Below are 14,383 nucleotides of genomic sequence, written 5' to 3'. Positions count from 1 at the left end.
GTTTCTAAATGTGTTTTAAGTTAATATTGGCATCTTATAATGACAGTGCTTCTGAAAATTAGAAAAAGAAGTGAGCTGATGAGCACAAGGAATATGTCGTTACATATGATTGTAATTTTTTTCCTTTAAAAGATGACTGAAGTTAATCTTGTTGGTAGGAATGACTGTTTGATTTCCTCCTATCAGGTATGTAATTTATTTCTCTATAAAATGAAAACTGTTTTATTCTTAAGAATGTCATGTAATTTGAAATATGAATAATTTTTTGTGGTGTGACTTAATTCTGTGAAAGCACAATGCAGTCATAATTCATGATTTTTCTGGAATGGGGAGGGGAGATACTCTTAATGATTGAGTTGATGCATCCATTAAAAGGCATTCATATGGCTAATTTTTTAAGATACTGGCATTTTAGATGACTCCACTTTTATAACAGTAATTTTGAAAATATTTGATTTTCAGAAATTAATATGCTAGCTTTTGTGCATGGGACAGAATAACCCCAGGCAGCAGGACAGCTGCTGGAAAGCAGCTCTGTGGAGAAGGACCTGGGGCTGCTGGTGGACAACAAGCTGTCCATGAGCCAGCAGTGTGTCCTGGGAGCCAAGAAGGCCAACGGGATCCTGGGGGCCATTAGGTAGAAATTGCCAGCAGGGAGGTGATCCTGCTCCTCTGGTCAGCCCTGGTGAGGCCACACCTGAAATGTTGTGTCCAGCTCTGGGATCCAGGGAGATGCAGAGCTCCTGGAGCAGGTCCAGCAGAGGTCAATAAAGTTGATTAAGGGACTGGAGCATCTCTCTTATGAGGAAAGGCTGAGGTATCTGAGCCTGTTTAGCGTCAAGAAGAGACAGCTGAGAGAGAACCTCATCACTGTACATAAATATTTGCAGGGAGGTGTCAAGAGGACAGACCCAGGCTCTGCTCAGTAATGCCAGGCAATAGGACAAGAGACAATGGGCAGAAACTGATGCGCAGGAAGTTCCAGCTGAATATGAGAAAGATCTTTCCTGTGCAGGTGGCAGTGCCCTGGAACAGCTAACCAGAGGGGTTTTTTAGTCTCCCTTACTGGAGATATGTAAGAGCTGTCTGGACATAGTCCTGTTCTCTTGGATGACCCTGAGGGATGTTGGACCAGATGACCCCATGGTTGTCCCTTGCATTACACCCATGCTGTATTCTGTGATTCTGTGAAACAAATGGGTGTTTTGAAAGTAGTGTTTTTAGCAGCCATCATATTGGGCCCCCTAAACATTGGGTTTACAAAACCCAAGTCATGGTTCATTTTTGTTAAGTCAGTTACTTTATCATCATTGTCACCAGAGGGCTCTTAATGCGATTAAGTCAAAAATGTATACATTTGTATATTCTAAAATAGAAATCAATATATTTACAGAAAAAATATATAATCAATTTAACTTCTGGAAAACATACGTGTATGTATTTTTATCCACCGCTTTTGACACAATTTGCAGTATTTTTAAAAATACTAAATCAATGTAAAATATTCTAAGATATAGAATTACTATTATCCTAAATTTCTATTCTACATCCCTGAATTACTATTCTTTAAAGTATGAAGCATTAGTTTCTATGAATATATGCAAATGGTGTCATTGCTGGATGAAAACACATACCACAAATCTGCAGCTAAATTTTGTAGACTTAATGACTGTACAGAGCAGCTGCTTCTAGCTGTTAGCAAGACAAAATGTTCATCTAAAATCTTGATCTCATACTGCAATTTTTTATCATTTCCATCCTTATGAATATTTGATGGCTGTTTCTACACATTATACTGAAAAAATGTTTTTTATAACAAATTTCCTTAAATGAGTAAGTCTTCCCAACAATCAAAATTTCATAAGTATTTATAAATTAACTAAACCATCTTTATTTCCTCTTGGTGATGGGAATAGATGTAAAGATGCCTTCTCAGATACATTGTAACTAATTTAACAGTGAAGGACTTTGTTGTTACAAATACATGAACAAACACATTTGAAAATTGTTAAGAGATTACTTGCTTAGTGACCAAGCATTTGGTGATTTCAAAAGACTCTCAAGTACGTTAACATATGTTGGTATATTCTTTCACTATTTACAAGTATATAAAGTGCCTGTAGTGATGCTGTTTTGGGTATCTGTGAAAGTTTCACTAATTTCAATGCCATGACAATAAAATGGTTGTCTCAAAATAGGTGAGTTCAAGATGGAAATTGATGGTAGAAAGCTAGTAACTCTTTTAACTGTATTAATATGTGTAATGTGCACAGTGTTACCATGTAGATTAGTGTTGTTGTTTGACCCCAGTGTTTAGAGCTGGCAAAATAATGTATAATCTAAGTCAGCATAGCTTTGTTGACCCAGCTAGAGCTAAGTGACTTTACATCATTTAGGCACTTGGCCCTAAATGTCAGTGTAGTTTTCAGACAACACTGATGTTAAATTGAAGTCAAGGTTAATGCACATATCCATAATTTACAACAAACTTTGTTACAGGAGTGCTGCAATTACAGTGAGAATTATAACCCTGACTCTTCATAGTCAATGTTATATTAGAGAATATCCAAACATGTTAAAATATTGAGAAGCATTAGGGCATTTGAACAATCTTAACTGTGCCCTTTAATGAATGCACATGCAAAGTATATGACCATAAACCTTACTCCTGGGGATGTGAGCAATTGGATTAATATTCACTGAACTGATCTGCCCCATGTGTTAGTGTGAGCAAGAAAACCAATATTTGCTTTGACACACTAGTTCTGACATGATAGAGTTCATACCTATTAACTCCAGAGTGCCAGTAGACCATTGCTCTTATGACTAATCCACTGACTTTGGCCATTGGTAGGTGAATGTCCACTAAGAAGTAACCAGGTTGCAGAAGTGAAGGGCCACAAAGTTTTTGAAAGTCACAGTGCTTAACAGCACTCTTGTCAGTCCAGTCCTTTCAGCCCTTTAGCCAAGTGTTTGAACATTGAACTTGTCACACAGTCTCCTTTTCTTTAGCTGATACATTAAGTAGCAAACTTAGTCATGTGCACTGTTATTCCTCGTGTAGAATTATACATGAGTGCAAACAATCCTGAAGCTAAAGAATTCAAGCTTTCACCTTACCTGGTTCTGAATACACATTTCATCATCTAACTAAAAATCAGATATCATGTGTCTTTTAGTTGGTTAAATAATTTTACAATAAATGTATGATGAAGCTCCAGTCTTCACCAGCACTGATATTTCCTGTAAAGCTTTTTTTTTTATGCTGTATTTATATGCAATCTGTATGAATATATATTAATTTCCCCATGTTTTATTTATGTAAGTTTATTTTCCTATTGCCTTTATTACCTCTAGAAGTTCTTCAGAGTTCAGGTGATGGACTTCCAGACATTCTCTTTTCTAGCTGTTTCTCAGTAATTTTCAGTTTTGTGACTTGTATAAACATCAGATTCTTCAGAAGGAATAGGGAAAAAGGAGAGGCAGTGGGGTAGACTTTTATGGTAAGGAGTGTTTTGATTATCCAAAGCTTAATGATGGTGGTGATAAGTTTGGGTGTTTATGGGTAAGAATCAGGGGATAGGCCAACAAGGTAGATCCCAAGGTGGGAGTATGTCATAGACCACCCAGACAGGATGAAGAGGAAGACAAAATATTCTGTAAGCAGCTGGGAGAAGTCTCACAATTCCTGGCCTTTGTTCACATGGGGGACTTCAGCTTACCAGAGCTGGAAATGCAGTGCAGTGGACAGCAAACTGTATAATTGGTTCTTGGAGTGTATGGAAGACAACTTCCTGACATAGCTGGTGAGTGAACCGACCTGGGGAGGGGTCCTGCTGGGCCTGCTCTCTGTGAGCAGAGGAAGACTGGTGGGTGCTGAGGTGGCTGGAGGCTGTTTGGGCACAGAGACCACAAAATGAGAGTTTGTGATTCCTAGCAAAATAAGGAGAGAGGTCTTCCAGAACTACTACCTCAGACTGCTGGATGGTGGATTTTGGCCTGTGATTCTATATAATCATTATAATTTGTATTTTTAAAGTCTTATAATGTCTTCATAATGTACAGATATGTGCTGTTGTGCTTACTTTGGTCTGTTTTTTTGGAAAGGTGGTATTGTATTTTATCTTCCTTAGTCCAGTGCATGCATATTACAAGTTTTGTTTGTTCCTTAATAGACTGAAAGAGAGCAAATACAAAATTCAATGCCCAAAAATGGCACTGGAGAAGAATATATGCAATTACAAGTATCAGATCTGGTATGTGAAAACAGGTAGTAGTTTAGTTGCTTACCCTAATTGTAAGTGGGCAGGTCAGCTCTGTATATGTTAATTCTAATTGCTTTTTCCTGAGAGGAAGTGTGTTTACATGTTGTAAACCTAACAGAATGCTCTCTTGGTAATACGACGTATTTGAAAGTCAAATGGGTCCTACTTATTTCATGTTAAATTCAATGTTGTTGTTACTCATACATCTTCAACATGCCTTTCAATGACCAGCTGCACAGAAAATCCAATTTTGGAAAATGCCAGTCTGTTTTCTAGCATATCAGAAATTAACAACACAAAAATACCACTATGTGATACAGAATACCTCTCTGAGAAATTCCTATACCTGCTCATAAGTAATAATAATATGTTTTAAAAGTCTAATGAAATCTAGTTTCTGGAAAACAGTATTTAAATACTAACATGATTATATTTAAAAGCTGTGGTGAATGTGAATTTGAAGAATCTTCTTGCCTAGTTTTATCAATCATGGATTGCATAATGTTCAAAATTTTATAACAGTTAATAAATTGTAAATTTTCTCTTTATCTATTCTATTTTAGTCTTTGAAACACTGTTGCAACACCTATTCAAATTTTTTGTTAGCTACTGTAGCAGACTGTGGTTTAGAGTTTTTTCAATGTATCACTAGCTCTTAAGATCTAGCAGTTGTCATGTTGTGTTGAAGTTACAGTTCTCAAATCCAGTGTTTTTATGAATCCTATAAGAATATTCCTCATCATTTACAGTAAAATAAAAATTATAGAGAAGAATTTATGTATCTCTGTATACATATAATGTATATATTTACATATATTTAAAAATGTAGTAATTTATAGGCTCTAGCAACCCTACTAGATCTTCATGCCTTTTCTCTGAGACCTCTGATTATGCCTTTTGGACAAGAAAATAACAGGAAGAAGGTGTGGGTTCATATAGGACTTAACAAATCTTTAGATCATTTAAGAATGATTAGGGTCCTCACTAGTTCTGCAATGAGTGGCAGACTGAATGGTGAATGGAACACTTCTAAAACAGAAGTAGATCTGTATACGGACTCCAAAGCTTTGTGGATGAGAGGATTTACTAATGAGTTTAACTTGTGCTAGATGATAATTTTTTTTTTCTCCATGCCTACAAAATGTTCTTTAGAAGGGGAGAAAAAAGGTTACATGGGAAGGAAATAAAAATATATGTGAATGCTTTACCTTAATTATCTAAAGGAAGCATTGAAGGCATGAAATTAGAAAAATAAAAGTGTCTTATCTATTGGTATGGAAGAATTATTTTAAAAAATGCTGATATATTGGTAACAAATTCTACTCTTAATACCTACTGGAAATAATCAGATTTTCTATATATTTACATTTTTTCACCTTCCTCTGTTATATTTTCAACACCTTTTATGGTTCTTGTAAGTTATCCCCCAGTAGTCTGGAGTTCTCTTTCTGATTTTGAAAAAAATTGAAAATATGACATCTGTGTTTGAAGGTGTGTATTTTAAAAGAGCAGGACAGAAACATTCATTCATAGATTCATTCAGATTAACAAGAATTTTAGCACTGTTAGCAGTCATAATAAAACAAAATCTAGCATGTAGAACAGTCCTGCTTTGGTACAACTAAGCCAAAATTTGGCTTTTCCTCCTGCAGGATCAAGAAGATTTAATGAAATGCATTCATCCACTGCTGTCACAAAGAGCACTGCCTTACTGGTGATCTAATCTGGAAGTAGAGGAGGCATCCGTGGGGAATAAGCACTAATTAATTTATCCACTGGGGGGATATGGAATAAGAACTTTTTTAGTAAAAGGAAAATTACAGGAAAGGAGATGTTCTGTTTCTATCTGCGTGTGTTGACACTGTGTTGATTCACCTAGAGTACTGTGTCTAGGTGTGAAGTGCTCAGCACAAGAAAGATGTGGACCTCCTACAGTGGGTCCAGAGGAGGATGAAGAAATTGGTCAATGGGATGAAGCTCCTTTCCTATGAGGACGGGCTAAAAAAGCTGAAGTTGTTCAGCATGGAGAAGAGAAGGCTCAAGACAGACCTTGCTGTGGCCTTCCAGTACCTTGAGGGGGCTTATAGAAGGAGGGAGAGCAAATTTTTATAAGGACAGATAGTGACAGGTGATAGTTTTAAAATGAAAGAGGGCAGCTTTAGATGAGGTGTTATGAGGAAATTCATTACTCCGAGGGTGGTGAAGCACAGGAAGTGGTAGAGCAGTTGCAGGTGCCCCATCCCTGGAAGTGTTCAAGGATTACCTGCTGGTCATGCTGCTTTTGTTGAGGCCCAGGATACAGCAGCTTAATGGGCTGCAAGCGCATACTTTGCCAGGTAATATGGAGCTTCTTATCAACCAACACCCCCAAGTCCTTCTCAGATTTGCTGCCAATCTATTCTTCATCCAGCCTGCATTTGTGTTTGGGATTGATATAACTCAGGTGCAGGCCTTCGCACTTGGCCATGTTGAACTTTGTTAAATTTTCATGGGCCAAACTCTCGAGCTTTTCCAGGCACCTCTGGGTAATGTTCCTTCCCTGCAATGTGTCACTGTGCCACTTAAGTGCACAGAAGAGCAAACAATTGCTCAAGGAATTTTCAAGGCAGCAAGCATTTAGAGCAGATTTGCAGGAAAAAAATTAAAATCCTTGTGTTTGAAGCACAAAGTCAGATTAGTTTTAATTGCTCTCTCACGCACTTTAAAGCTGTTTTTTATAGCTCAAGCCTGAGCTGAATCCTTGAGTAATATAAAGACACCTCACTATAAAAAAGAAGAACTTGGTACTTTGTAATTCAGACAAGTCACCAGGAATGTGATGCTTTAAGATGTTTTCAAGATCCATTAAAAACACCCTGAAGAATATCTTATGTCAGATGCATGTAATCTCTCTAACTACTTGATAAATTGAAAAAACTGTGTGACTCATGTGAGGATAAAAAAATCTCAAATCTTTTGAAAAGGAGATTCTCTGTGTTTGGGCTGTGTAAAAGATAGTGGAAATACATTTTTGAAAGAGCTGTTTTTTGAAGTGGTTCAGGAGTTAAGCTGTTATTGTCAAATTTCTCTCCTGCCTACTAGCTGGTATTGTCATTCCATTTTCAAGGTCAGAGTAAAGGTATTTAGTCGTGAGTCTCCTCAGAGTGTTATGGCAGGAGATAAATAGCTGCCTCTGATCTTTTATAGGATATTAATAGGTGAGACACTTCTCCACCCAACAGCAAGTTGTCAATCAAAAGCTGTCAATTTTAGTTGAAAAAAAAAGAATGATGTAGTGCCCTTCCATATCAGTCATTGATTTGGTGATTCTTCATGAAAGTTAGATCTTTCTGTGAGTTCAACAAACAAAACAAATTTTAATTATTACATATTGAAAATAGCATTCATAATGGAAGCTGTTGATACTTTTAGCAAAGCAAGTAGGCAGTCATGAGAATGCAGTGTCTCTATGACTTTAGAAGGTAGTTTGCATGAAAACTAAATATAGCCTGCAGTGTTAAAAGTAAAAAATAATTTTTTGTGGTGTTTTACCATAGAATTTGTATATTCATCTCAATTCAGTGAACTGTGTTTAAGGAAGAAGTCAACAGTACTCCCAGACATTAAAAAAATGCAAGTTGTAAAACAAAAATCATCTGCCTTGCAGTAAAATTCTCTAATGAAAGGTCACTATTACATTTAGGTATATATTAAGTAACTTAAGTATATGTATTTTTTTTACTTCAATTGGTGATATTTTCAGCCTTTTTAATTGACTCAAGGATCTCTGGTTATTTATTGCTAAAATTGTGAAAAGTTCTCACATATATGACCTTTCAAATAGCAACAAACAATTTAGTGGAAAGTGTATCTTTTATGAAAAACATGTCTTAAATTTTTTTGCTCTGTACTTTATATTAATAAAGTAATACAGAATTGATGCACAAATGTTTGTATAAGAATTAAAATATTTTTATTCATCTTCCACATGAAGAATGTTGTTTTTCTTCTGGGTTTCCTAAAAAATGAGAATTTCTTTATGAAGAAAAAATCCGCATCAGAAACACACTTATCAAGTGAGTAATATGGATAAAAATTTCCCATACTGTGTTTATCTACTGCTGTATATGCCAGTAGAAAAAAAAAGCTTTAATCATGCAACTTCTGAAAAAACAGATCCAACCAACCAAGGAGAGAGGAAAAATGGATTATAAATATACTAGGTTAAACCTAATTATTTTTCTTTAAGAGGAAAGTGTTGATATCAGATTACTCTCTTCTACTAAAAATCTTTGTTTTCAAGTTCTAAATGTTAGGATTTTTTTGTTAATATTAAAGAAGTGTTTTTTATGAGCGTGCCTGTATTGGGCCTCCCCTCTTTAAAGGGTGGATGAACCAACTGCTTGAGGAAATACATGGCCTTGGTTTGATGTTGATGTGAATCACAGGTATTATCAACCACAGCTTGGTGAGGGGAAATATGGTACATAAAACTAAATGTAGTCTGCAATTAGCTGTGTGCTTTAAGGTGAGATCCAGACAACTTTTGTGGGTAGTGCTTTTGTGGTTCAGATGATATTTACAATATGCATAATGTACTGCAAGTGCTGTTAGAGCATATAGCAGTAAATTTGGATAGTACGGCACAATTTTAAGTAAAGTAGTATAAATAATGCATAAGGAGAAGCACTTGTTTGAGCTGTGCTTTCACAGCCTGGTGGAATTGATCATAAATATCGTGTTGACAGATCACATGAACAGCAAAATTTACAGAGAGTCTATTTATTGCACTGTTTCTTTTGTATCTGTTTAGGAAGTAGACAGAAGACAATGGATACTGTTCATTACTCTGAGAACAAAAATTTTTATGTTAGTGTGACTTTGAGGTTGTGTAGAGTCACATGCATAGACATAGAGAGCTTCAAAAGAAAATAGATTTGGTCATATACCTTAGTCCAGAATAAAGACCCAGGTCCCCATAACAGTTTAGCTGATCAGGTTCCACATGATTTTGTGAGGAAGAAAATTGTGTTTCACATGGATATGTAGTGCTGAGGGTATGTTTTTGAACAGAAATTGTTTTCAGGTTTTTAAAAATATACTTGTAAAATGTGGAGAGGTGTTTGTATTCAGAAACTGCTGGATCCCTGCCTTTGAACAGCAAGTCTTTTCAATTTATATTGCAAATAGTATTTAGATAGATTTTGTCATTTATTTTTGCTTTCAATTCAGTAAAAGAGTGGCATTTTTACTGTGTGTGTGTTTATTCAGAATTATCCTGCAATCAATTACAGTATGCCTTTTCACCTTTTTTTTTTATTTTGTTGTTTGCTTTTTTGAGGGGGGACAGGTAGCCTTTTTTAAAAAACTCTGTTGAAGAAAGATTTATTTGTAAAAATCTTATTATGAAATACACTAAGTGTTTGTGGTTTTGTTTTGTTTTCCAGGAACACTGATACACCATTTCTTATTGTCCTGTCTTATCTTCATGTCCATACTGCTCTATATGCTTCAGAAAATTTCAAAGGAAAGAGCAAGCATGGTTTATATGGTGATGCTGTGGAGGAAATGGACTGGAGTGTAGGTATGTTACATATGCTTATAACAGCAGTGGAAGGAATTCATGATGACTTGTATTCATGTTCACCAAACTGAGACCAGCAATTTGTGTCTACAGTATATCTGTCATATTTGTCCTTTATACTTAGGGAAAAGAAACAGTTATTTAGAAAGCACAATAATCTGAGGTTTTGCAATATCTAATTTATTGCCAAATTTATTGTGTCCTACAAAAACAATTCCCTTATTTGACTGTGAAGGTGGTCTATGGACTTAGAGATGTGGACAGCTAACTGGGCTTTTGAAGCTGAGTAGTTAAATCCAACCCTCTGACCTTCTGAGTGCATCTGGTCTATTCAGATTTTCCTTAGAAAGCAATCTATTATTTTAAAAAGTGACCAAATGATATCAGAATCAAAATATTTTCAAATTAGATATATAATATGCACTGTTGGCAAAATTAATTTGCTAATTATTTCAGTGAGTTCTCTGAATTACTGAAATCACTAAGATGAGGTCCCCTTCTGTTTATGAAGAATAGTCCAAAGAAAAAGAATTTGCCTTTCAGAGCCTTCCATTCTCTCTGAGACTGGAGAGAAATTGATCCTTAAATCATTCAACAGGCTTCCTGTATGTCTAGATGTATAGAAGTGTTTCTCTAATTCCAGAGATAATCACCTGAGGAAAAAAAAAGTAACAGTTCATATTTGTAAATAATCATATGGTAGAATAGCGATTCCAGAGATAATCACCTGAGGGGAAAAAAGTAACAGTTCATATTTGTAAATAATCATATGGTAGAATAGCAAAATTGTAGGTGCCAAAGATGACTTTATGGTCCTCCTTCCTGTATACCCCAAACTGATTCCCTTCTCAGTACAAGTCAATGCAAACTGGCTTTCTTCAAGAAAGCTTTCTGACTAAATTGCTGTAACAGATATTTAGCTTTGGTGCATACATAAATTATGCTGTTATATTTGCAGTTAAACATGTATCCTTTGTATATTTTGCTTCAAGAAGTCTAGTTGCAGAAACAGGAGGCAAAAGGCAGCACATCATACTTAGTGATTTGTAATGTACTTATTGCAGTATTTACAGGAATGGTGAGAACCATTGTGGGAAATTGTAATGTGCTTAGGAAGGGTTTTCAATGTAGGAGATAACAGAACAATACTTTGTCTTTTGTTTATCATGTTTTGTAAAGAGAGAGCAGGTTTTGTTTTATTCCAGTTCTCTCAACCCTGAATCTTTACCATGTCTGTCAGCGCCCACCAGCATTTGGTCAACTGGGTACTTGCATTAGACAAAAGAATGCATGTTTTATAATTTCTGTTTGCATCCACTGGGCATTGTAGCAATCCACTGGGCATTAGCTGGTTTTACTGTCTGTGTTTGATTTCCTGTTTCTTTTTCTGTTGTGCAATATTTGCCTTATTCCAGCCTAATAGGTTATTTACTGCTGCCATTACATTTTGCTGTTTCCTTGCTGCCCCAGAGAGTGTCTCTAGGGTTTAAACAGCAAGTTGGAAAGCAGGGTAGCTGACATGCTGCTGTTTCAGGCTATTTAGTGATGCAGAGATGGTAACAGGTTGAAAACCACTACTCTTTTCCAGAATGACCACAGGCTCTTAGGAGATGTGTCCAATAAACCAACTGTAGGACAGAAAAATGCTATTTAAAAAGCTTGGGCTAAATCAGAGATTCAAGTTTAATCATGATAATATAGGAAATTAGAACAAATTTAGAGAAGTTGCACAAGATTCCTCAGATATTGTCCTTTCCTGGTCATTACAGAAGCATCAGGGACAGTAGAGCTTGCTTAATCAGGAAGCAGATCCACAGATCCACAACTGTCATTTACTAGTATAAAAGGAACAATTTTTTTTTTTTCACATGGATTTCGTTTCGGTTATGTCTTGTAAAATCTTGTTGATGAGAGATGGCATATTTTCTCCAGGATGTAGAAAATGTGTTTAGTTCCTCTGCTACTTTCTCCTCTATGATTAGCCTGATGGAAAAAAAAAAGTCATGGCTGTCATTTCCAAATGAATCTGGAAGAATAATATAGCTTTTTTTTTCAGTTGAAGGGGGTACTTATTTCCATTAACCTCCACTGAAAAGTCCAGTTTTAATGCTTCAGCTATGTCAGAGAAAGTAGATTGATTCACTGTACTGCTGGTGTCAGTAACCAGTAGGTTCTTGGAAATGCCTCTGAACATGCTGCAGTAGAAGAAGTTTTAAAAAATTGTCTAGAAAAGATGAAAAAGTGAATACTGTGAGCTTTTCAGAAATGGAGAACAGTCACTTGACAGAAATTAATATTTATGCATAGATGAATGTAACTTGCAAAGGCAGTAAGTAAAAAATAGCCCAGATATAGCACTATGCTTCAAGACTTTCTAAGTAAAGACAACACAGCATATGAAGAAAAGATGAATGTATTGAAAACTGCCGTATAGAACAATATCAGAAATCTTTGACCTTTGGTAGGAAAAATACACCAACTTTCACTGAGTTCTTCAAGAAATTTACACTTTTCTGCTGACTGATAGACCTTTGTGGATGACTTAAAAAGAAAAAGGAGAAGAAAAGGAGTAGAAGTTGCAGGTAGAAGTACTACCAGGTACCAGTGATGAAGATTGAACCATGGAATGCAACTGAAATTTTATTCCTCATTTGAGAGATCAGATGGAATCAGAAAGACTTTAGGTGCCATTTCCAAGAGAGAAAGCAAAAGCTTTTCTTGTAAGATGGAAAAGTCCACTCAAGACTCAGAATTCTAAATACAAAATGGTTCAATTTTCATTTGTTTATTTATTGAGAATCAATACCAAATTGGACAGTTATTGAATTGTAAGGCAATCATCAATCATACTAGAAGGAGAAAAACCCAAAAGACACATGAATAAAATACTTTGAATATTTCATGTTTGTGATTTTTTAAACCAATACTGAAGAGTATGATTATAATCCATGTCAAAAATCCAAAATACAAAGCCTTGTGATAAGCTTTGGGATCATGTATGTCTATTTCTTTTTCATACTGATGTGTGTATAACAGAATTCAGTGTTGAAAGCATTCACAGTTATAATGTTGCTGCATGTGATATGCCTTGGAGAATTATTCTCTGGCTAATAACATTAAATTTCTTTCAATGTAGGCTAAGCACCTTATTAATGCTATTAATTATAATTCATATGAGAGCAGATGAAATAATCTTATAGTCTAAAAATGGAAAAAGAAATGATGAATGAATCAATGAATGCACTATCATCCTTTTCTTCCTTCCTCTATTCCCTTCTTTCATTCCTTCATTCCTGATTGAGTATAGGAAGAAAAATGGATATGCTCAGAAATTGTTTTTGATGTAAATTGCGTTACACTAATTTAATCCAAAACAGATCACTGCAAAGAGTTTTGGAGCCCCCTGTAGACTTGCATGCAAGCTATGTGAAGACACTAATCCAACACTACTTTTGCAAATGGCTGGTTATTATTTTGTTAGCAGCAGCAGAACTACATATCAGGTCTTCTTCCTTTGTAGGATAATTGCAACTGAAAGGCTTAGATGTAAAAAAAGTCTCAGAAATAGTAGTATGTCACAGGCTAGGTAACTGTAAAGTGGGGGCCTTGTCTGGATGTCTTTATTATATGAATGTTCTGAAGGATGAAAAGCCTTAACTGCCTGTCTCCCGTGACCTGTCTTAGGATCAAGTTAATATTACAAGCAAATATTACAAGTCATCCAATATTAGTTATTGGGAAGGGAAGGGAAGGGAAGGGAAGGGAAGGGAAGGAAAGGAAAGGAAAGGAAAGGAAAGGAAAGGAAAGGAAAGGAATCCCAAAGCATCTTACATTTAGCTTTTATTTTGAATATCTTGAAAGGTTATAGAATTTTATAGGAAGAGTATAGCTCAATATGTTCCCAGTACCAGAGGGACAGAGAGTTACTGAACAGTGCCCTGCAAAGGATTATAAGAAAAACTAGAGCATTTTTTAAGTGAAAAACCTGGGAGAGCTGAGACTGAAGCCCTATTCAGCCTGGCGAAGAGATTATCTTATTGACCTACATAAATACCTGAAGGAAGGGTGCTAAGAGAATGGGCCCATGTTCTTCTCATTTGTGCCCAGTGGCAAGAAGAAATGGGCACAAATTTAAACATATGAGGTTTCCTCTGAACATCAGGGAAAACTTTTTTACTCTGAGGATGATCATATGCTAACGCAGGTTTCCATGGGGGTGATGAAGTCTGGAGATAGTCCAGGGCTCCAAATGGCCGTGTTTAAGCAGCAGGTTTAGGCAAGGTAGCCTCCAGAGGTCCCTTTCAACATCAGTCATTCTGTGATTACGTGAGATGCTGGAGAAAACAAAAAAATCCCCGTTCGCTAAAGTCAAATCATATTTGAAACAAAATCAAATACAGCCTTTAAAAGTCAGTGTAGAGGAACAAAGGAACTCCGAAGCAAACAGAAGCAAGATACTGTCATGATACTTTCCTCCTCTGTTGTTCTCTTGTGTGACCTCACCTGGAGCAATGCATCCAGGTCCAGAGGAAAACCACAGAAATGGTCAGAGGTC

General features: G+C 36.0%; 1 protein-coding gene across 3 annotated transcripts in view; it reads left to right on the top strand.

The window, feature by feature from the left end:
• STS (steroid sulfatase) overlaps positions 1 to 14,383 on the top strand; it is a 105,709-nt gene that overhangs the window by 35,600 nt on the left and 55,726 nt on the right. For all 3 annotated transcript variants that reach the window (XM_039714446.1, XM_039714447.1, XM_039714448.1), the window contains one exon: positions 9,692 to 9,828. In XM_039714446.1, the coding sequence (XP_039570380.1) occupies positions 9,692 to 9,828 (137 nt within the window). The remainder of the gene's footprint in view (positions 1 to 9,691; positions 9,829 to 14,383) is intronic.

Source organism: Passer montanus, unplaced genomic scaffold, assembly GCF_014805655.1.
Source record: "Passer montanus isolate IOZ18808 unplaced genomic scaffold, ASM1480565v1 scaffold3, whole genome shotgun sequence".
NCBI classification, from domain to species: domain Eukaryota; kingdom Metazoa; phylum Chordata; class Aves; order Passeriformes; family Passeridae; genus Passer; species Passer montanus.
The sequence above is the reverse complement of the archived record's forward strand: the minus strand, read 5'-3'. Positions and strand labels throughout refer to the sequence as shown.